The sequence below is a fragment of the Vidua chalybeata genome, chromosome 4, assembly GCF_026979565.1.
Source record: "Vidua chalybeata isolate OUT-0048 chromosome 4, bVidCha1 merged haplotype, whole genome shotgun sequence".
NCBI classification, from domain to species: Eukaryota; Metazoa; Chordata; class Aves; order Passeriformes; family Viduidae; genus Vidua; species Vidua chalybeata.
This window is the reverse complement of record NC_071533.1, coordinates 57,635,371-57,659,770: the sequence shown is the minus strand read 5'-3', so window position 1 is coordinate 57,659,770 and position 24,400 is coordinate 57,635,371. Positions and strand designations below refer to the sequence as shown.

The 24,400-nt window shown below is 38.7% G+C and overlaps 1 protein-coding gene across 13 annotated transcripts in view; it reads right to left on the bottom strand.

Annotated features, from left to right (window-relative positions):
• Positions 1-24,400, bottom strand: part of LDB2 (LIM domain binding 2) — a 212,513-nt gene that overhangs the window by 21,887 nt on the left and 166,226 nt on the right. For all 13 annotated transcript variants that reach the window (XM_053940856.1, XM_053940858.1, XM_053940857.1 and 10 more), the window contains one exon: positions 24,074-24,157. In XM_053940856.1, the coding sequence (XP_053796831.1) occupies positions 24,074-24,157 (84 nt within the window). The remainder of the gene's footprint in view (positions 1-24,073; positions 24,158-24,400) is intronic.

The window sequence follows — 24,400 nt, the reverse complement described above, 5'->3', positions numbered from 1 at the left end:
ATCAATAGGAAAGATTTGTGTCCTACACTTCTCAGATAAAAATTAAGCTCTTAAATGATTTTAAGAGAGACCATAAAACTTATCTTTGTAATTTAATTTAACATTAGTGTTAAATTACATTGCAAACTGCATCATGTTGACTGCATGATATGATCTTTTATACTGCACTCAGTATTGCAGTGAGTATCAATTTCAGAGAGCTTGTCAGGACAAAATTAAATTTTAATGTAAATTGGAGCATATTCATTAATTTCAGTCTATACTAGATTTGGATGGAGTTCCACTGTTAAGTAAGGTTTAAGCCTGGTTTGTAGTAATTAAGACAAGGAACTAAGCACTTTGCACCAAATTTTTTTACTCAAGCCTTGTCCTGTGAACTAATACTTTCTTTTTTAAGTCCAATTGTAGGTTATGAATTGACAGAGAAACACAGTAGCTATTGTTTTATCTTACTGTGCTTCAATGGCCTGGTGCAAACCACACAGCATTTGAAAGCTTTCTTAATTTCATTTGCTCTAGATAGTTCAAAAATCACACAGCTTACAATTTGTTTTCATTTCAATATTATTGCCTCTGCTTCTAACACGATCACCAATTTTATTTCTTACACAGTACCAAGATAAGAACAAAACAAGGATGACATTGGAGACTGTCATGCACTTAAAAGAGGTTTGTTGCTCTCTTATTCTTTGCTAAGCACAGATATTTAATAATCAGAATTCCTTAATAATTCACCACCACAGCCAGTCCAAGCAGTATCTCTCGGAAACAGCATCGGAAAGGTCTATTTCCTTGTTTGCCATCTCCCATCATTACCACGTGTGATGTTGCTGCGTGACATTTCCTTCCTTTCTATTTCTCCAAAGGCAAACAAGCTCCTATTCAGCAGTTCTGAGTCAAGTCCTAACACCTGATATTTCTGATATGCAAACTGTTAGCTTTTTCTGTTTGTGCAACAATGAGACCTTATCAGTTTTGCCACTTTTCATTTTGACTATGAAATGCATCCACTATCACTCTTCACCTGTGTCCCTGGCAGCTCCCTTAGGTTCAGATGGAATCCTGTATGTTGTTTGTCTTGTTCAAACTACTGTTGATTCAAAACAAATCACAGCATTGTAAAAAAGATCAAGAGTGTAAGGACTGTATTTGAATGCTGATAATTTTTAGTGTGCAGCTGTATTACAGCTTGGAAATAAGTTTGGAAATGTTTTCGTGATGAAGTGGTCTGCAGACAGCAAAGGCTGACTAAAAGTTACTGAAAGCAGAACAATAGGAGATGCTGTTGTATGCTATGGCCAAAATGCAAGTCCAAAAATTTAGTGGCGAGGCTGAAGTTTTTGGTTTGCATATAATTTTTGTAGCTATTTCAAAACATATGCCACAAACGAAGACAGTCTCTATATTGAAAAACAAAACATCACATTCACCTTTGATTTTACAAATTCTCTTCCATACATTGTTCTATTTTTAGGTTTCCTTGTACAAGAAATCATCTCTCCTTCATACAAAAGATACACATAAAGATTCATACAGACTGAGGCAATACAACAACTGTGATTCATCCTTCAGACTAACATGTACATAGCAACTCTAATTTTATTTACAACCATGAAAAAAGAAAGCTTTTTCCAGAATATAACCAGCTAGCTCTTCTGTGTCATGAATCTCTTCCCCCATCCATATAAAATCCTCTTGTTTCTATACTGCAGCTCAAGCACAAATGCAGTGTTTTTCACATAACCAGTTCTATTTTTAGCCTGAATTGTAGGAAGTCTGCAGCATTAATAAATGGAAGAGAAGTACAGAAGTACACTGCATGGTAATGTGCCAGTGCAAAAGCTACCTTGGCCTTTAGCCAGTGAACTGTGGTTAGATGTTAGAGCAATGAAAGTAAAATCACCACTTGTAATGGAATGATTAATAAGCTGACAAACTTCCATGCATTTATTTCATACTTTTTGAATGCCAACCTTATTAATACCAACATATTTTCTTTTTATTAGTGATATCTCTCAGCCTGAAACACAGAGGAGATAGATATATCTCTATATCTATATATATATATGTGTGTGTGTGTGTGTATTTTTAGACATGCAATTGAAGTTTGCTTAATTCTGTGTTTAAATAGAAAGGAGGATACTTTGCAGAGCAAACCTTGACATAGAAAAGAAAAAGGAATAAAGAAGGAGCTTTTTTATAAACTAATATTGCAACTCCAATAGGCATAAAACCCATTGTTTCATGATTTTCTCTCCTATTGACTCTGCAGTTCCTTGTTTGGCACCAAAATTCTGATAGCAAAAATGCTCCAAAGCTATTACACAGAGGACAAAAGTTCACAGTTCTTACAGGGACACAGAGTCTTCTGTAATCTCTTCACTTCTCACCCAATCCAAAAAACTTGTCCCAACACTGTTATGCTGTGGACAGATGGATGTTTATATAAAAGACCTTGTGCCTGAATAAAATTCCATTTTGGGGTTATATAAAAACAGCAATTACTGGGAAATGGAACTTTTTAATTAAACATAGTCGAAGAAAGAAGGGATTAATGACTTTAAAGTAGGGAGTATTTAATGCTTGCAGTCATACATCATCCACTAGTGAAGCTGCATTATCACCATCAGGCAACGATGCTTTTAAGTATCAATGGTGTGTGCATTAATAAGGCTTCAAATGTTTTCATGACAATATAATTAGTAACACAACTACTGTATACTATACCTACTATTAAAATAATGCCTTAATAACCTTAATTCACAGCAACGTCTTTAAAATAAATAAGGACACACTTCAGATCAGGCTAGTTGTCCGTTGGCCCAGCAAAGTGCAAATAAACTACAAATTGAAACTTTTAGGCAATGTTGATGTGGTAGGGTATGGTTCCTCATAATTACACCAGAAAAATGCCTATCTGATTCGCTGATTTGTCAGTAGGAGAGAAATTATTACTTTGCACTTCAGTTAAATACAGGCAATAAAACACAGGCAAAATTATTTACTGGCTCTGAAATTTTCCTGCACAGATCAGAGCCTGGGTCGTGCACACCTTAAAAATCAAGCTCTGACTGTGTACCTCCCATGGATCAAATATGGTGAGAACAGAAACCCACGCACAGAAGTCAAAAGAGAGAAAAACCGAACACCAACATTAGCTTTGTTTTTCTGTTAAGAATTTTATTCAGGTACAGCAAAATCAATACTTGTCCTCTGACTGTACACAGTGTACTTGAGTTGTTCTGTCAGGATCTATATAGAAAACAGAGATGGAATTTTAGGTAGGTGGATATGATTATCAGGTGGAGGTAAAACACAATGGCATGTGTGGCCTCTGCTTCCCAGAATGACTGCTTCTTGTAGAGCTGTGGGGACATTGTGTGGGGACACTGGCACTGCCTTACACCACCTGCTCACGAGTGCTTGTGGTCTGAGTGTCTGTGCTGTGAAAGTCATTCCCAAGGAAACACACAGAAAAGTGCCATGACATGGCAGCTGCATCTGAATGGGGACAGTCCAGCTTCTTCCCTCCCACCCACCCCACCCCGCAGCACAGCATAAACAGAAAGAAGTACTAACAGTACCAACAAACTGAGAGTTCCTACACATATGGAAAAATCAGGATGTCCAATCTGCTGGTCACTTAATAAATTAGATACCAGATCATTCTGCTGCTTTATAATACATGATGCTGTACCTCAATTTGACCTCCCTGCACTAATCTTCTGAGACATGAAATGACTAAAATCTCTGCTCCCTCTTTGTCCGTGTCCAAAGATATTTATGCCAAGAACTGAGCTAATAAGCAAATAGGAAAAAACAATGTTCTTAACCCTTTCTCTGTTTCTGGTTTTCCCTCCCTCGTTTGTGAATCCAGTTATGGGCCCTGTGGTGGCTACCAGAATCATCACATACTACTTGGGGTGGCTGCTGGCTAGTCCTGGTGTGTGCCTTGAAATATCTGTGTTGAATTTCTTGGTTAGTTGTACAGGTGAGATCGAAAAAGGAGAGAGCAATAACACACAATTGTTTCACAAAAGAAATGTGTCAAATTACTTAATCCACAGACTACTAAGATGAATAACTGAACTGCCAGCTGAAGAGGAAATGTATTTTCTGGGAAGTCTTTCAAATGCATCCATTCATTTGAAGTTCTCTGTAACAGCAATATTGAGAAAGGTCTTCTGTGTATGTATCAGTGCTACCAATTGCACTGCAGCACTGCTCTCAAAGCTGTTAAAGTGTGTGACTAAGGTTGTGCTTCAGCAGCACAGCAGCCCTGGTGTTAAAGCTTCTGGGTATCGGTGATGCAGACAGCTGTGCTTGTAGAAATTAATTTGACCAGTTCAGTATTTTTCAAGAAAATTTGACAGATTACTTTTGTATCAGCATGCTTCATGGCATACAAGGGATCATCTGCCAGTTCCATTCCAGCATCAGATCAGGTATTGCCCAACACAGACAACAAAGTGAGCCTCAGTCCCACAGTGGATGCTCTGTTAATATAACAGATATATAATTTTTCTCTCATCTGAGCCAGTCTAAATCTATATGGATTAATGATCCAATGCACAAGGATACATTGCCACTGGGTATGGAACCACTAATGGATACATTCTAAAGTACAATATTCCCAAATGGAGCAGGTGAGGCCCATTCTTCAGCCCTCAGGGAGGGTGCCAGTGCAGCACTTGTGTGCACACAGCTCAACCCTGCCTGCACCCAGCAGAGGGTGGCCCCAGTCACACGTACTAAAAACCACCCTCACCCAGGCTGCCCTGTAAAATGCTCCAAGACAGTTTGGGAGACAGTGAGGTGGCATGGGATGAATTGGGAAAATGTGCCAACAGGTCACCTGGGCAGACATTTAAACGCCAGCTCTCAATGCTATAGGTCTGTCTCAATTACTAATGGAAATGCAGGCAGGAAGCATCATCTACCCAGTGACAGCCACAGGTCTGGTGACTGGAATGTCCTGCTTGTTTTCCATAATGAAGAGGAGCTGGACTAATTGGACAGACTGGATGAGGAAGCCAAAATCTATGGTCTCTTGCAAATAGCACTGTTCATATATTACTGATGCATGTAGAGTGTGCAGTGGTCCCAGTGCTGCTGGGGACAGTGCAACTCTTATTTCCAGAGTGCTCACAATGTCTTTGGAAGATCACAAGACATGGTGCCTGTCGCTGGAAACTCTGACCACAAAAACAACTACAATTTGGCTATTTAAACTTTATTTATATGAAAAAAATATAATTTACACCTTCTTACGTGAGCAAGGGAATGTGAATTTCAATTCTGGCACAAGGTTTGGGTAATTTTGCCTATGCTAACACGTCTATTTTCTTCAGGCAGTTCAGTGCTTTTAGAGACCAAGGAGAGATTTTGAACTTTTTTTGCTAGTGTGATCACAGTAATGTATCCTCTATCTTCAAAACAGCTTTTTAATGTGTTCCAGCCAGGAACGAAAATATCACACAAGTCACAGAACAATCGTCAAATTCTCATTATCACCCTTAGCGTCAGGAGAAGTCAGTTTTATGGAGAAGGAGTTAGTGAGACCTCAAGATTCCTGTGGTGTTTTCAGTTTTTTTTTCCACGAGAAAATAGCCTCTTGGTAGAGCATATAGGAACCAGAAAGACCTTTCAATGGTTCCCTAAACTACTCTGTGTCCCATCTATATAATAAGGAAACTAATAATTCCATAATTTGAAATGGGTACTCTGAGGATACTTTCTGCTCTTGCCAAACACCAGTTATGTCTCAGTGAAATTGAAGCCACTAGGCTCAGTTTGGCAGTAATTCAGTGAAGTATAATGGCCTGTGATATACATAAAGTCAGACTGAATTCTATTCTGGTGCCTTATGTCCTATAACATCATCTCTCTATGAATAAATGATGCTTTCATGAGTATTTTTGAGGTGTTCTGACACTATAAGAACTGAAATTTAAGATAAACAATTAGTTTTTACTGCATTTTAAGGAACCTTTCTAATTTTTACAATCACGTTCCAGAATACTGTCCTATGCAACAGCAAAAGAAGAGACATAGAAAATGATTTTCTTTTTTTTTTTTTTTTTTTTTTTGGCTATATCAGAATTTTTCAAGTCTTTAAAGATGGGACAGTATTTGCAGCTCTTATGTGTCATCTCACACAAGGAAGCCATTTATCACCAAGTTAAACTTCTGTGCAAATGCCTTTTGACTTTACCAGCCATTACCTTTTGCAGCACAGATTGTTAAGTGTAATTATTATAAATGAAATAAGTAACAATTAATTTACATTTCTTGTAGCAATTTATATTACAAGGCAAAAACTGTAACTTCCAATATTTAAGTAGTCTTGATGAAGAGAAATAAACACATATTTTCAGGGTTTGAAATGGGTTGGTTTATGCTAATGCATCATATGACACTTCAGAGAGATCCACCAGCACTTCCCAGACTTCTGGAATAATGGGATCTTTTTCCGTATTTTAGTGTTCCTGTGTTGGGCAATGAAGAAATCCAATATCATCTTTTGACTAATACACATATTTTACAACAGTATCTGAATAATTTTGATCATATTTTCTAGAAAAGCATTCTCAGTAATATTATTGATCTGAGGATCAGCTGAAAGGTTCCAAATGTCTCTCACATGCTCTGGTGAACAGAAGATTCTTAGCAGCACAGGCTGCAATGTCTAAACCATCTCAACACAGTCAGTCTGTGGCTGTATCCTGGTGACTATGTCCAAGCCCCAATTTTACATGTACTCACTCACACCATCCATGTACATTTGAAAAATGTGTGCTTCACGTTCTCTGCATAATAGGAACCATGCTTGTGGTTCCTATAGTTAAATAGCAATTCCTGTCAGAACTAGGCTCCAGAGTAGATTATATTAAGCTCCACAACTTTCCCCACTTCTAAAAATTGTAAATGAAAAAAACAAACCTCTGAGGTCTACAAAGCGACATCATTCTTTCTTCCCTCTCCTGGCTGCAGATTTGTAAGCACCCAGATTTTTGTTTTCATAGCTTTCTGAAACAATTTTCTTTTTCCAAATCTATTTCAACACACAGCCCCATGTGTCTATTATCCTTTCCCCTTCTGATATGTGGTTCTGCAGATGGTGCAAATGAACTGGCATATACAGTATTTGGTTAATCCTATGCTCCTCTGAATTGCTGTTTTGAGACTAATGCAGATACTTTATTATTGTGAATTGTCTGCATTATGTCCTTGCCTATACTGTTTGATTTATCTTGCTCTTCCTGAGTGGGTTCATTCTGGGAGGTGCTGCTGAAGAATCATACAATTTGAAGTGCCCCTTAGTTAGTTCCAATGAAAGGTGGAAACTCTTGCTAAGAAATTTCCTGAAATCTATAAAATGGCACAGGGTATAAAGCACAGAGCCAGAGACAGGGATTTCCAATCATTAAAAACATTCTGAGATTGAATGGGAAAAGGATGAGATCATTATAGTATGAGTCAATTGATCAAGAAGTGAGGGTAAATTAGTCTGCAGACACCACTGACCAGTAAAGGTTTAGCAGGAATATGCACTTTCAGACCACTTGTTTTTAAGCTTTTAATTGGTTTTGCAGACTGCAAAAGACCCCTAGTCTGGGTATTCTGGAAAGCAATATGGTATGTGCACCGTGAAATGAACATTTATGGTGTGGAGAACATAAAAATTATGGCAATATTTTTACGTTTTCTACATATGCCCCAGTGTCCCCAGCCCTTCATTAATCTGGGGCTTAGTGGAGAAATGAGTTAAAATTTTCTTCTGAAAAGACTGCAAGTACTTGTATCCAGCCTGTGATTGAATGGTCCATCATATGTTGAATAAACTGTTACTTGGGAAAAACCTTAATTCAGAGATGTTACTACACATACACTGTTTTCTCCTCCTTCTCCCCCTCTCCTGGAAAGCAAGGCCAGAAAAAATCACGTAGAAGGTTTAGGAATGACAGGATCCAAAGGACACTGCACTAAGGCTGGTGTTTCTTAGGTGGCAAGGCCAGCTAAAGCAGCACCATGCTGCCCCACTGCTGTGCAAGCACTGCTATTTGTGTGGCTGTACAGCAAAACAGCTGGGGCAAGAGATCTGTCCAAGAAATAACAAGGAAACAGGCAGCATGTGGGCAGAAATGTGTAGCTGAAACTGGTGATGTGGGACCAATGCTGCTTAAGAAACTGTACAGATGGACAATTCGTATGTGGGTTTCTGAAAGCAACCAGAGACAGTTTTCTGCTTGGTGATAGACAAAGGCATCTTCAGGATTGTGTTCTGAGCCAGATTCTTGCTGGCTTCTTTAAGGAAAGCTATCTTACCTTAGCTCTTATTACTGCTAATTGTCACAGCCCCCCAGAAAGGCTCATTCTGGCACAGAGGAGGATGTTACTCTGTTGTGGCTCTCAGGTCCAGACTGGGATGAACTCTTGGGGATCACCCTTACATATCTATGAGTAAAATAACATAACAGCTGGGTACCAAATCTCTTTGGCCAGAGGTCAAATAGAAAAAGCTGCATTTAGTTCTATATTGCATTTAAATTTCTTTTTATCTGTGTATGACTCTTCTGGTTTTCCCAGTAGCCAAGTATGGTGAAAGTGGTATTTAGAAGAACCCTTTTCCTGATGGAAATACAAATGGTCATTTAACTGCCAGGCTGAGCCAAAGCAGTTTTTCTGCCTATGGTTATAGAAGCTGTCCCCTGATACTGGCAGAGTAGCAACACTGGGTATTCACCTTCATCTAGGGTTTGGTACTACAGTACCATGTAAAGTACTAGGGACATTCAAAAGTACCATGGTTGTTCAGCCATTTAAGATTCAAGAGAGTGTATCAGACTATTCCCTGAGTTTTGATACTCTACAAGCTCGTATCTCGTATTCAGAATTTAACACACCACTGGGTTCATGCCAGGATAGAAAGAGGCTTCACCTGGGCACAGATAAGGTTAACCTTTACTTTTCATGGCTTTATTTTTCATCCTGAAAGTTTTTAACCTCAGGTGTCCCCCCTACTTGTTTAGTACCATGAAGGCAAATTAAAACAGGTTGGCCATGGGTGCAGCATGGGCATATCTGAGGACACACAAGCTTCTCTCCCAGTCACTGGGTTTCACTGCGTGCACAACGCTGCATCCAGTCCAGAGAGGATCAATCCCTATGCCAATACCACTGACCAGTGAAGTAACAGATTTGCATAGCCCCTTATGTCTGGAAGAGGAAAGTCCATCTTCTGGGAATGACCATGCGCAAAGACTCCTGGGGGAATTCCTGGAACCCTTCCTAATGAAAAAAGGTCAGGCTGTGTGCCAGGGCAGCAGCACCCAGCTGACTTCCAGCCCTATTGAGCACTGGGGGCAGCAGGCAGAGCCACAGTGCTGCCTCACTCCACCTGCACAGCAGAGCCCTCTGCCAGGAAGGCCACTGTGTGTTTGTTACAAAATGTGTAAGGGGTCTAATTCAAACATTCAGAGAAGAACCTAAATTACAAATATGCCCTACCATTTTATGTGGGAAGATCAAGAAGACTCTCTGCTGCTCACAAAAGAAAAAAATACAGAAACATTGCACAGTCTCTAGGCAAGAGCTTGAGCCATCTAACAGCCTAGATGTAAAAAGCAGCACTGTCTTTTCCCCCTCTTATTGACTACAAAATAGCCCAAGGTCACCAATAAGCAAAATGAAGGCTCAAAATACCAACTCCATGTGCAGGCTTGCAACAAAAGTTAAAATTATATCAAATCAACAATTACTTATTCCCATGGTGTTCCACCTGCCCTCATTAGGTTATAAAGAACAAATGTCAGAGATAACATTCAGGAAAAAGGTGTTCTTCTGATAAGGAAAATAGCTTTGTAGCAAGTCCTTTGGGGGGAAATAAATAGTCTTCCTTCCCTCCTTTTAAAAACAGACCAGCTGATCTATTACCAGATTTGTACAAAGTTTCACACAACAGTGTCCTTAAACTGCTGTGTATTGGTAAAAGAAATGTCATAAGGTCCCAAGATTATTAACTCAGTGATTTCCAAATAAGACTTGCAGTTTCCATGTACAAATATCTTCTTCCTAATTGCTAGTACTGCAAACTCTTGCTTGGAGTTTGAAAGTCAAGCTGTGTTCCTTCTGTTTCGTGCGTCAACCCTGCACTTGGTCCCTACCCGTGCTGCTGCAAAATGTGACTCAGAAAGGAAGAGCCCCTCTAATCTGTGCGAGCTGCCTGACTTTGCAGCACGAACAGAAGACATCAAAAGGTAAATTCTTACTTCACTCAGACACACACTCAAAGACCAGAGGTATTCAAGAAGGAGGTGTTAATTTTTTTTTTTCAGATTTTAGCCCCATTTTGTGTACCAGATACACATTTCCAAGTGTTATAGCTCCTCCATGGTATTCAGGAGTTGTCCTCACATCCTAGACTGTGTTCTGTTGAACACATTCTCACATGTTGGCCACTCTGCTTGGCTGCTACATGCTTGCCTTCAGTCCAGGCAGCAGGCCTCTTCCAGAGAGAAAAGTTTCTTTCACTTCTAGAAGTGTATATGGGAATGGAGTAAAAAGAGACTGCCATTTCTCCTGCTAGCTGACAGGGAAAATTGTTATTACCTACTATGATCCCAGTACACAGGAGAAAAATAGTAGCATTATCCAGTGACAGAAATAAACAATACACACAAGCATGTGTTTGTGTTAATACAGAAGAAATAGCTGAATGAAATGATGATAAAATTAGGAAAGCTGTTCTTAAAGCTCATTCTTGGTCTCTGACCTCAGTTGTAGCACAAAATCAAATATCAGGAAAAAAGGGATCCCAAAGTAGCATTTAAGCATTCGACTCCAAGAGTATGGGCCACAAAAGTCCTGTGTTTCACCTACCTTTGTTGAGGTGAGGTACATACTCAAACAATTCAGAATTCAAAAAACTTGTTTAAGACTGTTAAGACACAGCAACTCTAGCAACCAGTACTGTTCTCTGGCAGTGAGGCCAACTGGCAGAGACTGTCCTACCTTCATAAAGTTAAGCCTTCTTATGCACCAAGACAGGAGACTACATACAAATTCCCTCCCAGCAGTGGACTGATATGCCAACTACTGAACTGTGCCCAGGAGCTCTTTGGGAGTCAGCAAAGTAGGCAGGAATACTTCTAAAAGAGTATAGACAGTGCATTCAGATACCCAAGAACACCACTAGATGCTGTTTAATATACAAAGGTGAACATAACCTGAGGGTCTTGAGAAGGCAAATGAGCTCTGACAGACATGGACAGCCTAAGCACACAGAACTACAAGTCGTGTACAAAAGAACAACCATGTTCACTCCAACCTGCTGTTCAGTCACTCTTCAATTAAAAAAAAAATGTATCCTGAGAGTAGACTGGAGAAGATAACTCCTTGTTTTTATTCAGCCATACTCTCCAGCAGCTGAATTAGTCTGGCTCCTATTTTGACTCACAGAGCCATGCCCTCCTGGTTACATCATGGCCCCTCTTCAATAAGTTGCTCACAGCACCCACTATTTTTTTAGGCTGTTTATGATGTATGTGCACACGAGGCTTTTGACTCCCTCAGGTTAAGTAGGGTGTTGACCCATATGTCAAGACTTTGGGGCAAAGGTTCTGGAATATCAGAAAAAGCCAGGCATCTCCTCCCACCTCTCATGCTTTGCTGTAAAAATAAACAACACAGTGCCTGGCTGAAACCAGGATGGCACAGATGCCTGTGGTGTCCCAAGTAATGAAATCCAAAAAGATAAGCCTCTAGCTGAAGGTTGCAGTGAAGCCACTACGTCCAACTGTAGCTTTACATCCTAAGCATCCTCAGCTCCTCAGCTGTGCAATGGATATAATGGCTTTTATAACAATATTGATAGAATAAAATAAAATAAAAATGCAAAACCATCAGATACTACGATGATGGGAGTCCAGGTAGATCTAGATTTTCAGAGTCCACAGAAAATGAGAAGGCATAACAAAATTCATAATATGAAATGGCTTTACTATGCTAGAACTTTCAGGCACATTTTAAATGATGACACAGACATATGCTTTAGTAAATGTACACGGATGAACTTTTTCCCCCTCTCCATAATTATTTCTATTTTATAGTAGTTGCAAGAGGCTGCAGGCAATGCATTTTCTTGTATTTTTGGATGGCTGAAGTCATCTGGTATTCCTGATGCTATGCTATTTATTCAAGGTGTTTAAGACTGATAACTAAGCAGTGATGCACTCTCTAGAATTTCCCATTGCTGCAGTAACACTCTGCCTAAAATGGCCAACAAATATAGGGGTGTTTTTTTTCAACTAAATTGAGGAAAACACAAAATTTTATATTCATATAGAAATATCTATATGATAAGCAAAAACCCCAAAAAGTCATCACAGATTAACCCTTTTGGGGTTTTGTTTAAGTTTTTTGAGTGTGCCTGAATGGGAAGTTGAATTTTTCATCACCAAAAGTGTTTTCTGTATAATCACATTTCCTATCATATTCTAGATTCATACAACCTTATTTATTAAAGTGCAGAAAGTTGAATGTCATTAAACGGATGATTCTAACAGCCCTTGCAGATAGGAATAAAGTGGCTAATGAGATCTGTCCATATTGCCTTATTCCTAAGGTTCCTAGATTGCAGTGCCAAATGGTTGTTTCCACCTTTGTATACCTCACCTTCCATGATTACACATAATGAATAAATGAATAGCTTTTTGGACTGCATCTATAACTAACCTCAGACACTGTTTCAAGAACTTGATTCCACCCTTACTAGTATGAAGCTGAGCAAAGATGAGCTGTATTAATTGTTCCATAAAAAGCATCCATTTATGTACCTAGAAGAAATGAGCATGAGCAAAATGTAAGCAGATCACCTTTCAAAAGCTTTGTCAAAGCAAGCTTGAAGAATATTAAATGCATATGCTTCTATAAGTTTTTTCCCTGTTTTGACCTGATTTTTTTATAACTTGGTATAATTCCACTGAAATCAACAAGCCTCTTGTAGCTGATATCCTTTGAAGTTCTTTCTAATCTAATTTTTGTTCAGAAAGAAACTAAGAAAAAAAAAGAATAAAACTTTGAACAATGAAATCAAACACTGGAAGTTAAAAATGTAAGCTCCCTTTAGGTTTGCTTGAGAATATAAATTAGGAGTAAAAACTGGTATGATACATCCATTTTGAGAAGTACTAAGCAATCACAACTTCTACTTACACAAAGGTATTATCAATGACCAGTAACAGCCGTCGTATCAGGTATCAAAAAGCTATTTTCCTCTTTAATTTCACTTAGAGTAAAAAGCAAGAAAAAACCTAAAATATCATTCCAAACCAATCAGCATTAAAAAAGTATGTTTTATATTATGACCCTTTCAATGATTTCTCTGGTGTTTGCTTTTTAAAGAAGTGGTCTTCAGCAGAACTTGATGCAATAAATGTGGGAGGACAGTGTAAGCAGAAAAGTAAGAGCACGTTCATAGATAGCATCCTTCTCAAGTCCCCTGGGGGGCTACAGAGCTTTGGTTTATGTGGGTAGATTTTGTTTCTGCTGTTTCCTCTTGGGTCGTATATTTCTAATCTCTGCTCTAGTAGTCAATGAAAAAGACAGTTCTAAAGACAGTTCTTGAAGCCTCTGTGGTGGGTTTTTTGGTCTATAAGGAAGGCAACCTTTTCCCTTTAAACAGGGTTTGTTCTCAGAAGGGCCTTAAGAAATGCTTAACTGGGCCCTGTGTTCTCAGCAGAAGTGGGCTGACAGCAGAGACTTTGGAGCAAGCCTTGGAGGTCAGACCATGACAGTGTCCACATGTTCTTTGCTGCTGTGATTAATCTGATGGTCTTCATACCTTGTGTTTCTACAGGTAATTAAACATGTAACTACCACAGGAGAAGCTTTGCACTTATGTCACTCTGGAGAAAGTTCACTGCTTTCCAAGATGTTGTTCCAGTTTGTATATGTGTGTGATTGAAAGCAGAAGTTTTCCTTATCATTTATTGTAGCAACAAAGAATCTAAATATTAGAATAAGAATAATCAACCTATCTGTATACTACACTAGAAAGATCTCAAAGAAACTGAGAAATAAAGAGACCAGATGGTCTTCATAATACAATTAGACACCAAGAAGGTGCCCAAAAGAAACAAAAAGTATCATGAATATGATATTTGGTGATAACATTGAAAGACTTCAAGAATATACATTTTGTTCTGAATCATTTATCGTTCTCCTTACACTGTTAACTATCATAAAGAGCAAGCTGTATTTCATGTTCTGTTTTTTACTGCAATTATTTTAGTAAAATTAATTCATTTTTAAAATTACATTGTTCAAGAGCACTTAGCAATAGAATATATGATATACTGTCCTTTGTAAGGATGAAAATTTCATCTCACACACTGCTCAAGAAAATCAGTAAGGTATCCAAGGATACACTAGAATACCACCATGGTGTTGGGATAGTTATAAAATACAGACTTGCTATTAAATAGGCTAAAATATTTCAAATGATACCCTAGCTCTAATATAGCTCATCAAAAGTTAATCAGTGAAAAGGTCTGGTGTAGTGTTTAGAGGGTAGAAATTTACTTCCTTCCTTTGCATATCACTATTAAAAGATTATTCCCTTTTATATTTCATTACTTGGATTGGAAAGTGTCTAGAAAGAAACCTCTGTCATGCTGTAGACGTGGGACCTACATTCCATTGTGGTATGCAGCAGTATTACTGAAAAGCTGGACTAGTAAATTACCAGAATGAGACAAGGTCTGCTCCAGAGTACTGTGATCTCTGCCTAATCACCAACAGCATTTTGTTTAGACAAAGTGGTGCTGCTTGTGCTTTCTTTAGAGGTTTTGATCCAGCATGACTGAGTCTAATTCTGCTTTATAAAGGAAATGCTGCTGAATCCTAGCTAGGGAATACAGCTGTGGAGTTTTTTTCATGTGACTCATACTTACTTTATGTAAAACCATCTTATCGTGGATAGAAATGGTGCACTTTAATTAAATCAGCTCTAAGTTTTGCCTGAATGATTAATAAAATGAGAAGATTCTCTGTCTTGCTATGAAAGCTCTATTTTTCTGTACTCCTCCATTCTTTTCTATGCTTGAAGTCTTTTTTCAAATCAGATCCCCAAGTTGATATTTGTTCCTTTGGGCTCACCTCAGAACTATAATCTGTGGTTAATCAAGCTAATTTTCTTTTGTCACAAAATTTGAAAAGAAAAACAAAAAAGCAATAAAAATAACCATTTGTTGTTGCTGTTCACGAAGTGTGACATTTTCATGGCTAAAACAGCCTAAAGGAATAGAGAGATTAATTTCAATAAATTGGATTTTATGTGCATAAAATACCTCCAACCAAATGAAAAACTATGAGATGACATTTGGATCAAAGGAGATATACCCATTGACTCTAATGGATGTTGAACTGGATCCTTGATTAACACACTTCCTTATTATGAGTAATTGTGAGGCAGAAACAGCAAGTAGGAAAGGTAACAAGGCACAAGATTGAGGAAGCAATTCAGAGTAGGGAGGAATATTTAACCCAGCACAGTTTTCTGGCCACACAGAACACAGCACTAGAAATTACACAGTTCTTGAGTCAAGTCTCAATGTCCTCTGGTCCCCTGTGCTCACCAGCCTTATGTGGGCATCAGTACAGGTTTGGTTCAGCACCTTTTCTCATTAGTGCTGCCTATAAATTCCTCACATTACATCCCATGGGTCTACCTGAAGCAGGGTAAACACAAAATCATGGGCTTCCATTTGTGAAATTGATACACCTGTTGACATTCCCTTTAATATCAACAGAATGTATGCTTAGAAATCAAAAGGAATGCACAGATCTACACATTCATGATGGACACTAATATTCATACATTTGTGCATACAGCAAAGAAAAATTTTACTGAAGGTTTCCAGTAGGAGAATAGTGACATTTAATTGCAAAGGTAGTGAACAACATGGTTCACAGCATACCTACAGAAATGGGTGTTCCATTTATATAGATACATATGTGTATACAGATAGAATTTTATTTTTCATTCAGTAGTAGTGCAATAAATAAACCTTTTCTCTTTATGCTTATTTTGTTTTCAATTCAAGTTTTGTAAATTACGGTAATCTGTTCTGATCAAGTGTCTGCTCTAAAATCTATGGTTGAAAGTCAGTGGTCACTCTAATGAAATTAACACATTTAAAACTGTGAAACAATAATATGTCAGAAACAATCAGTATAACATTCCAGATCCAGAAGAATAAAAGGGAAATTTACAGCTTTATGGAACCCTACTTAACCTGTAGGATTCCCCAGCTCTTTCTTGTTGTCTTCTATCAGTGTTGCCAAATTTGGAGATGAGGTCCAGCTTTGCAGGAGCCAGCTGATACTAATCCATACTGCTTCTCTGTTCTCTGCCCAGCCCAGGTAGCACTTGGGGAGCCATTAAGGATGGTCATAATTTAAGTGAAAAGGATTAGATTAGTTCTTTCATCAGACCAGTCATCTGACCTGACCCTAACAGTGCTTGCACCAGTACAAGGGAGGTGATCACAAGACAAATTTAGCTTTCTGTGTGCCAGTCTCTAACCCAGACTAATAGTCTCTAAAGTATTTTACTGCTTAGAGTCAGATTTTGGTATTTAGGGGTTCTGTTGTGAATATAAAATGGAGAGATTACAAAGAGAGATTAAAATAGACAGATTATAAAATGGAAGTATATAGACAGAATAAAGTTACAAATTGGGTAGGTATCCTCCATAAACGCAAGGATAAGGGCATCACACAAGAAAGGCAAAGGCTTTTCAGAAACTTCCTAGAAGTAGGATCAAACTCAATAGCCCACAGAAAACCTTCCATTGAACAGTCAAGTTTTAGCTTGAGATACATGAAAGATCTCTCCAGCAGAGATGGGTAAACAGTAATGCTGTTTTACCCATACAAAAAGTGGCAGGGGAAGGGAAGGGGATAAGCAGGCTAACCAGTAACTATGTATAGAAAACTGCTTTACAAGGTTATATGAGCTAGTTGCTTGTCTTATCACAATAGACAGATTCATGAAATTGTCTGTATGAAGATTAAAAACATGAATGGGTAGGCTACAGGATTCCCTTTCCAGATGAATATCAGACCTTAGAGTTGCCATAAGCTTTCCACAATAAATATTTTAAGTTTTCAAACAACTTCTTCCAAGAACAGAGGTTTGAACCACCAGCTTTGCATTAAAGCCAATTTCTTGACCGCTTTGGAGCACTCAGTTCTCCCTGCATTCCAATTCATAGCAAATACCAATGGAAATTCAATATTAAACAACTAATTAAATTTTTTGCTGTTTTCATTGCTTTGAACAAGAAGCTGGTTTGGGCATTTTCAGGTCTTCATACAAATTGTACCTCTGCAGGTCTCATTCCTAAACTTAATTAATAGTTATTATTATTTATGACTGTACTGCATACTAGTCCAAATTGGTCTTCTAAAAAGAGAGCCTGTGGCTGTGTTCTTGGAATTTTTTTCATCTTTTTTCTTTTCTGAAATAACATTATTAGTTCAAATATTGTAGCTTGTTTTTGTATGACTAGTGCTTTGTCTTTTTCTCCTTTTTACCATTCTGACATTTTTAATTTTAAACTGCTCCTACCTAACTTCATTCTGATTTCTGACTCATGGATGCTTCAAGGACTCACATTGCTGATTATCATCCTTCCATTAGCTCAGACCTTAATTTTATTTCAAAGGTCATATGGTCTCTATGTCCAGTGAGCACAGTAAATGGCTTGTGCTCATACACACACATCTTTCTCCTTAACTGATACTCATGAGCCTGTTAGTGCTCTTTGTGTGAAAACTTGCCATTAGTGTCTCCAGAACACTGGTAAAATCTGCCATTTCTGCTGAAATCCCAGTTTGTATTCTGATGTCTGCTGTCTCTTGTTCTTTGTTCCCATTGCCCACTTTTCACGGACTTCTGCAATTTCTGATACTCACAGACACTAAAATCTGTTTCTGAGTCATTAGAAGCAGAAGAGGACACCATATTCTCCAGTCTGGTTTAAAAATTGTCATCTGATTTTTTTTAATGCTATTGGGTTTCCTCCATCTTTTTTTGTTTCTCATGTGCTGCAATTTTCCCATTTGTTTTAACAAAACACTTAGAAATCAAGGGATGAAAAGCACACCAGTATTATTTTTAACAATATGAATATTATCTTTCCAATCCATGTCCTATCCAATGATTGCTTCAGATTCCATTTTTGCTTTAGAAAATTTCTAAGTTGGTGCTTAATTCTCTTCTGCAACTCTCCCATCCCTGTTCTCTCTGATATTTCATGCTTATGATGAATTAACTCCTGATAAACGGATTCTGTGATGTTCTGTCTTTATTGAAAAAGTGAAAAGCTAACATTTGACTGTATGAGCAAATACATTTCTTCTCATTTATTATTCTGAAAGTAACATATAACACTATCCCTAAAGCACTAGATGCATAAAAGAGAGGAACAGAAACCACTGTGATCATTGCTAAAATAAATGCTAAGAAATTACATTACCAGAAAACCTTGGCAGAATCAGCTAATTATAGTTGGCACAGATAGATTATGGATAGCCAGCTACAGTAATCTGAATCCTTCTGTGAGAATCCTCTGGGTTTGGCTGTATTTTCCTGTGGAGAGCTATCCCAATATTGATTGGTTTAGATTGAAAAATTCTATTTTTTACAAGAATTAAGACTACAAAATATTGTGTCTGCTTTCAACATCTACAGTACAGAGGATTCTTTAAAATTTTGGCAGCTTTCATATGAAAGTCAACAAAATTATTAAATGATCTAAACCCCCTTCTTTGAGTGCTTGAGAACCGTTACAGAACTTCTCATTCACATGCAGTAGGGTACAGCACCTGAACACATCCTCTGTTTCCCTAGCACCTCCACTCAGTGCACAGCACAAACTAATGAAGTTCCTTTGTGTAGGGCTTCACTTGTAGCTACTGAAGACATGGAAGCATGGCAGAAGCAGGGGTCTGCAGAAAGGATAGGCTTTAGAATAGCCCAGGGCTGCTTTAAAAAACTGCCCTTGTTCCCAAGCTTCACTGTGATACTCAGTCATGGAAAAAGAATTTTCACTAGTCTATTTCCAGAAACACCATCTACTTTTTCAAATACATAGCCAGCCTTAGACAACAAACTGCTTCCAATAGCAATAGTTTTGTTGTTAGTATATGGGGCAAGATGAAATCCCCAGTGTTATGCAAAATCAGGCCCTTGCATTCTCAGAAAGGGCACTTCCCTTTGATTGTCCCCTCAGACTGCCCCAGTGCTCATCCATGTGCCCTAATGCCACACGTTCGCACTGGAGTGACAACGCCTGCCTAGCTGGTAGAAGCCGTGCAGCCATTAAGGTTTGCAGCTGAGATGAAATCAGAGAGTCGTTTAGGTTGGGAAACACTTCTAAGATCATTGATTCCAGCCACTAACCCACACTGCAAGGCCACCACTAAAGCATGTCCCTAAGTGTCACCTCCACAGGTCTTTTAAATACCTCCAGGAATTGTGACTCCACCACTTCCCTGGGCAGCAGAATGATGCTGGGGAAGACCCTACAAGAAAATGAGTAGCACTGGAGCATTTGCTATTGAGGAAGGGCTAGTTAGCCCATGCACTGCCTGCACTGCCTGATGATGCCATTTGATGATGGTGACACAACATAACTCACAAAGTGAAATGAGTTCATATTGCACGTGTGACTATAAATATAGCATTTATTCTCCCCAAGCACCTGACTTTGCATCTTTAACCTGTATGCATGTAAACTTTCTCCTTCTTCACCAAAGATACACCAACAGCCATAAAATATTGGCCAGATAGCTGCCACAAACTGTTATGGATTAGGAACAAAATATCTCCAAAATTATTTCAGCTCATATCTTTCCTGTTCTCGAAACCATATTTAGAAAATCAAATTTCCCTGCACATTAAAGGAAATGTTGCATGTGTGTCTATTTTGCATGTGGAAAATAAAATTTTGTGTACACAATGGCTATACATACAAACGGCTTTTGATTACAGTGTAAGTAGAGCCTTTAGAAAATTGTGTCCCATTAAATAATTTATAATATCCTCCCAGCAGAAGAAATCCAAAAATGTCTAGTGAGGAATTAAATTAGTAAAAGAGAGGACTTAGAAAATATTGTCCTCTGTGTAGCAATAGTAACACCTCGTTATTGTCTTATATAGAGAACAAACAAATTGGATAATTTGTAGCTCAGATAAGCAAGCCCTGGTTAATAGAGTCATACAGGATGTAAGAGGCAGTGGGAGTGTGCATTCCCCTGCCTAGACACCTCTCCTGACGCAGAGCAGGAGCGCTCTGCCACGCTAACTCTGACTTTGCAAGGGGCAGGTGCCGATTTAGCTCCATTAACATCAATAAACTGGCTACCAGAGCAGACCACATTGTAGGGAGGAAGCAGCACACACATCTGGGGAAGAGCTCTAAGAAATCACTCCAGCCCAGCCAGTGCAAGAAAGCAGAGGCAAATTTTGAAAACCAGCTGGGCAAGATACAATTATCTTTCGAGGTTCAGGCCAGGTAATCCTGCTTAATTGACAGTAGGGGCTGACCTTTTAACAATGTCAGAAATTTTAAGAGAATGAATCATTTTATAGATGCAACAAGAAATAGCTGAGCTCCAAATTTTCAATAATGCTGCTAGTATAGAGCTATTGTTTTTATAGTATATTGAAATCCATTATGCATTGAAGATATAGATAAAATAGCTCAGCAACTAAAAAATTAGAAAAAAATAAGGTAATGTGGGGACTAAATTATTGTAGCTTGGTGGAAAATGTTCTTCTCAATGTTATCTTCACCTTTAAATTCTGTACAGGATTCCTGTTTATTCCTGGACTCATACTGACTGAGACTAGGTCTTGGCCTTATTATCTGATAGTTCGTAATATCTACTTCTTGATGACTTGATAAGAAATTACATTTTAAAAAGCTTGATATTAATTTAAAACCTACAAGGTTTTGCTTATTATTTCTGAGACAGCCTATTCAACTTCTAGTCAGCAGCTACAGCAAAGTACGCTGACCCCATTGATGAGGTAATCAATTATGCTGGAACAAAACAAACTCGTAACTAGAAAGAAAGTAAGCCGATGGTTTTATACAGAGCCAGAGAAAACAGAGAGAAAGCCCATTTGGCAATTGACAAAGGACAAAACATTTAATTTCCAGGTTCCAAGAAGATATATTTTAAATTTGTATTATATACGATTTAAAAAATCAGTGTTCTCTGCTGGACAGCTTTACTTGCAGTGAATGAAGACAAACCAGGGCACACATCCAAAGCTGTGGCTCTACAAGCATGTGGCACTCAGGAATGGAAGTTTACATGCCAGCAACTGCAATTATCCCAACTAGCAATGATTTAGCATTCTGTGATATCTAGAGCCCAAAAAACACAGGCTATGCCTTTATATCTGAACCATCTGAAATCCAGGTTTAAATTCTGCCTTTAAAGAAACTGCAGCACAGCTTGCTGCTGTGTGCACGCTGGAGAATAAAAATGATTAATTCCGCCCATCACTGAAGTTTTTGCTTATGACTATCGCAAGCCTTTGCTGTGTGCAGCAGAAAAAAAAGAAAATAATTTTTATGCTTAGTTTCTGATCCTTATTCAAAATCATGCAACAGTGCTAATTACTAAACACTGGGAAGACTAATAAAATAGCATAAAATGCTGACTTAAAAACCCACAAAACAGAAAACCTTAAATCTAAGTACATTTACCACATTATTTTAGAACATGATTTTTAGTGCATGAGCTCAGAAAATATTTTCATGTGAAAATTAATAGAGGAAAGTAACTGGAAAAGAAGCAAATCAAAATGGAAATACACCATGTAATACATGCTGCCATGATGAGCCGAACATCTGGAAAAAAGAGCAGAATGATCAATCCCTCACCACAAGAAAAAGAGACATGTAGAGATTGGCTTGAGAAAAAAAAGATTTCCTCTTGGAATCACCACAGCAGGAACCAGAGGAAGCTTTGCACCCAGAGACCTAATGTCGTCTGTTAAGCTAACAAAACTAGTCTGGAAGAAGAAAAAAAGTAAGACTTTATCTTTTCATCCCCTCCTACTTCACTGCTCATCTCCCTAGTGTTTATCTTGATCCCAGATTTCTTTTTCTGAGTTTTTTTTCCCCCCGCTCCCTCTTCCTTTCTTGCTTTTTTTTTTTGATGCTAACAGAGGGAGCAGCATGGGTGCATGATGCCAGCTGCCTCCAAACCGGAGCCCTGCCTCTGTCATTTGCATTGTCACATCGAGCAATCACAGACCACAGTACAGAGGACCAGAAGGGGTCAGTGACAGAGGCGATGCTGTGGATTCCCCCTGGCCCTGGGAACCTGGAGGCTGCAGAGCCCCACGGCTGCTGGGGCCAGCCCGAGTGTGTGCCACCACATCCTGTCACACTCAGGGGAGCAAACACCCCAGATGTGGTCAATTCCTGATGCCACTGGACAGTTTGCAAAGAAACCACGGAAATCCCCTACCTAAGTCAGCCACTTTCTGCCCAGTTTGCCCCAGGCATGTAATTCATGACATGTAATGCAAAACTTGCCATGACAGAGGAGGAATCCCCAGTGGGATTTTCTCGAGGACATGCTCTAGGATGCCCCACCACAAAACACTGACAGCGTGGCTGTAGGGTTGCCAGAGCATGAGAGCTTCTCTGTGAACCAAATCACAAACTAAACTAACCACGAGACTACAATGTGCATTACATGTAAGAGTACATGCTAATCTTACAGTTACACATGGAAAAATCCTAATGCAATGTATTATTCTTCTGAGGTTTTACACCATATTCTTCTTTCATTTACAATAGACCAGACCTGCCCTGCACAACTCAGGCTGTAATTTGAACTGTAATTTTTACATTAATACCACAAAGCAACAATCAGCAATGGCTTATACTATTGGGAGAGTAAGTACAACTACAGGCTATCAATAAACTGTAGGGATACAGCAAGAGAGACCTTGCCAGCATCTCAGTTCTGCACACTGTCTCCCTTGAGTTCAAAAGACTCTGGGGACAGGACTCCATCCATCCATAGGGAAGGCATTACAAGGTTCATAGAACTGAATGAAGTACAGCTAAATTGCACACTTCAGTACAGCTCTACATTAGGCTGAAAATAGCTGTATTTTCTAGTGTTTGTGTTATCTTAAAAAAGTACCTTGAATAATTACTTATAAAATTAAAAAGAATAAAACCAGATAGTCCTGGCCAAGTTAGCTTGGTGTATCATTGCGCAATTTGCCTCATTTTATCCACTGACAGCACATCTAGAAATAGGAAAAATCTGAATTTTAAGCTTGAAATATGAACTCTACAAATCTGTGTTTCTGTGTATTTATTGTAAGCCCACATCAGGGAAAACTTTCAAAAATAAAAATAAACATCTAAACTTTGAATGCACTTTAAGGGTCAAAAAGCAATGGGAACAAATGCATTATTTAATCGTAAAAACCACACTCAATTCAGTGCAAGGCTAAGGAGGAAGCTCAGGCTCCCAGAGGCATGTGAAGTGAGGACTGCTGCGAGGGACTGCTGCGAGGGACTGCTGCAAACAGGGCTGGAGCTGAACCTTCTCTCAGCCCTGTCTCTGCCTGGGAGAGGTGGCAAGGTTGAAAACTGGAGGAAACAGGCAGCTTTTAATAAGAATTAGCTGCCGTTTTCTCAGGCACAGTGAAACAGAAAGGAAAAATACTGGGAATTTCGTGCTTACAATAAAATAAAGACATTACTCAAAACTGAGGAGAAAGACTGTTAAAAAGAGGGGCTACTCATACAAGGCTTGGAATAAATTATAAAATTCTTTGCCCTTTTAATAGCCCATTGTTATCAGCTACATCTCTACTGCAGTGTCTTTGTTTTTCCTCCACCCTCATTAAGGGTCAATTTCTTACCTGATCAACACAGGCTCTGCTCTCACTACCTTGACTCAAAGCCAACAATACCTTTTAAAAATGCTCACAAAAATACAGCTATGGTATGCTTACCCTGAGGTAGTTGAGGGTGAAGTTTGTCAGACCCATTCGAGTGATGTTTTTGGACAGCTGCTCCAGCACCTGAGGGTCTTGTGCCTAAACAACAAAGGAAAAAAGAATTTTCACTTTGCTTTTCATTGGGGCATTTTTTCTATGTGCTTAGTGGAATGTAGGGAGGGTTCCCTGAAAAGCAGTGCCACTGCTATGGAAAAATTATACACTGCTGCTAAATTTATGTAATAAGCTAGAGTTCCATATGCATAGGAAAATGTAAAGCATTATTATATTGGAGCAGACTAAAGACTGTTTTCCAGTATGTTCCTTTGATCCCTGACCACC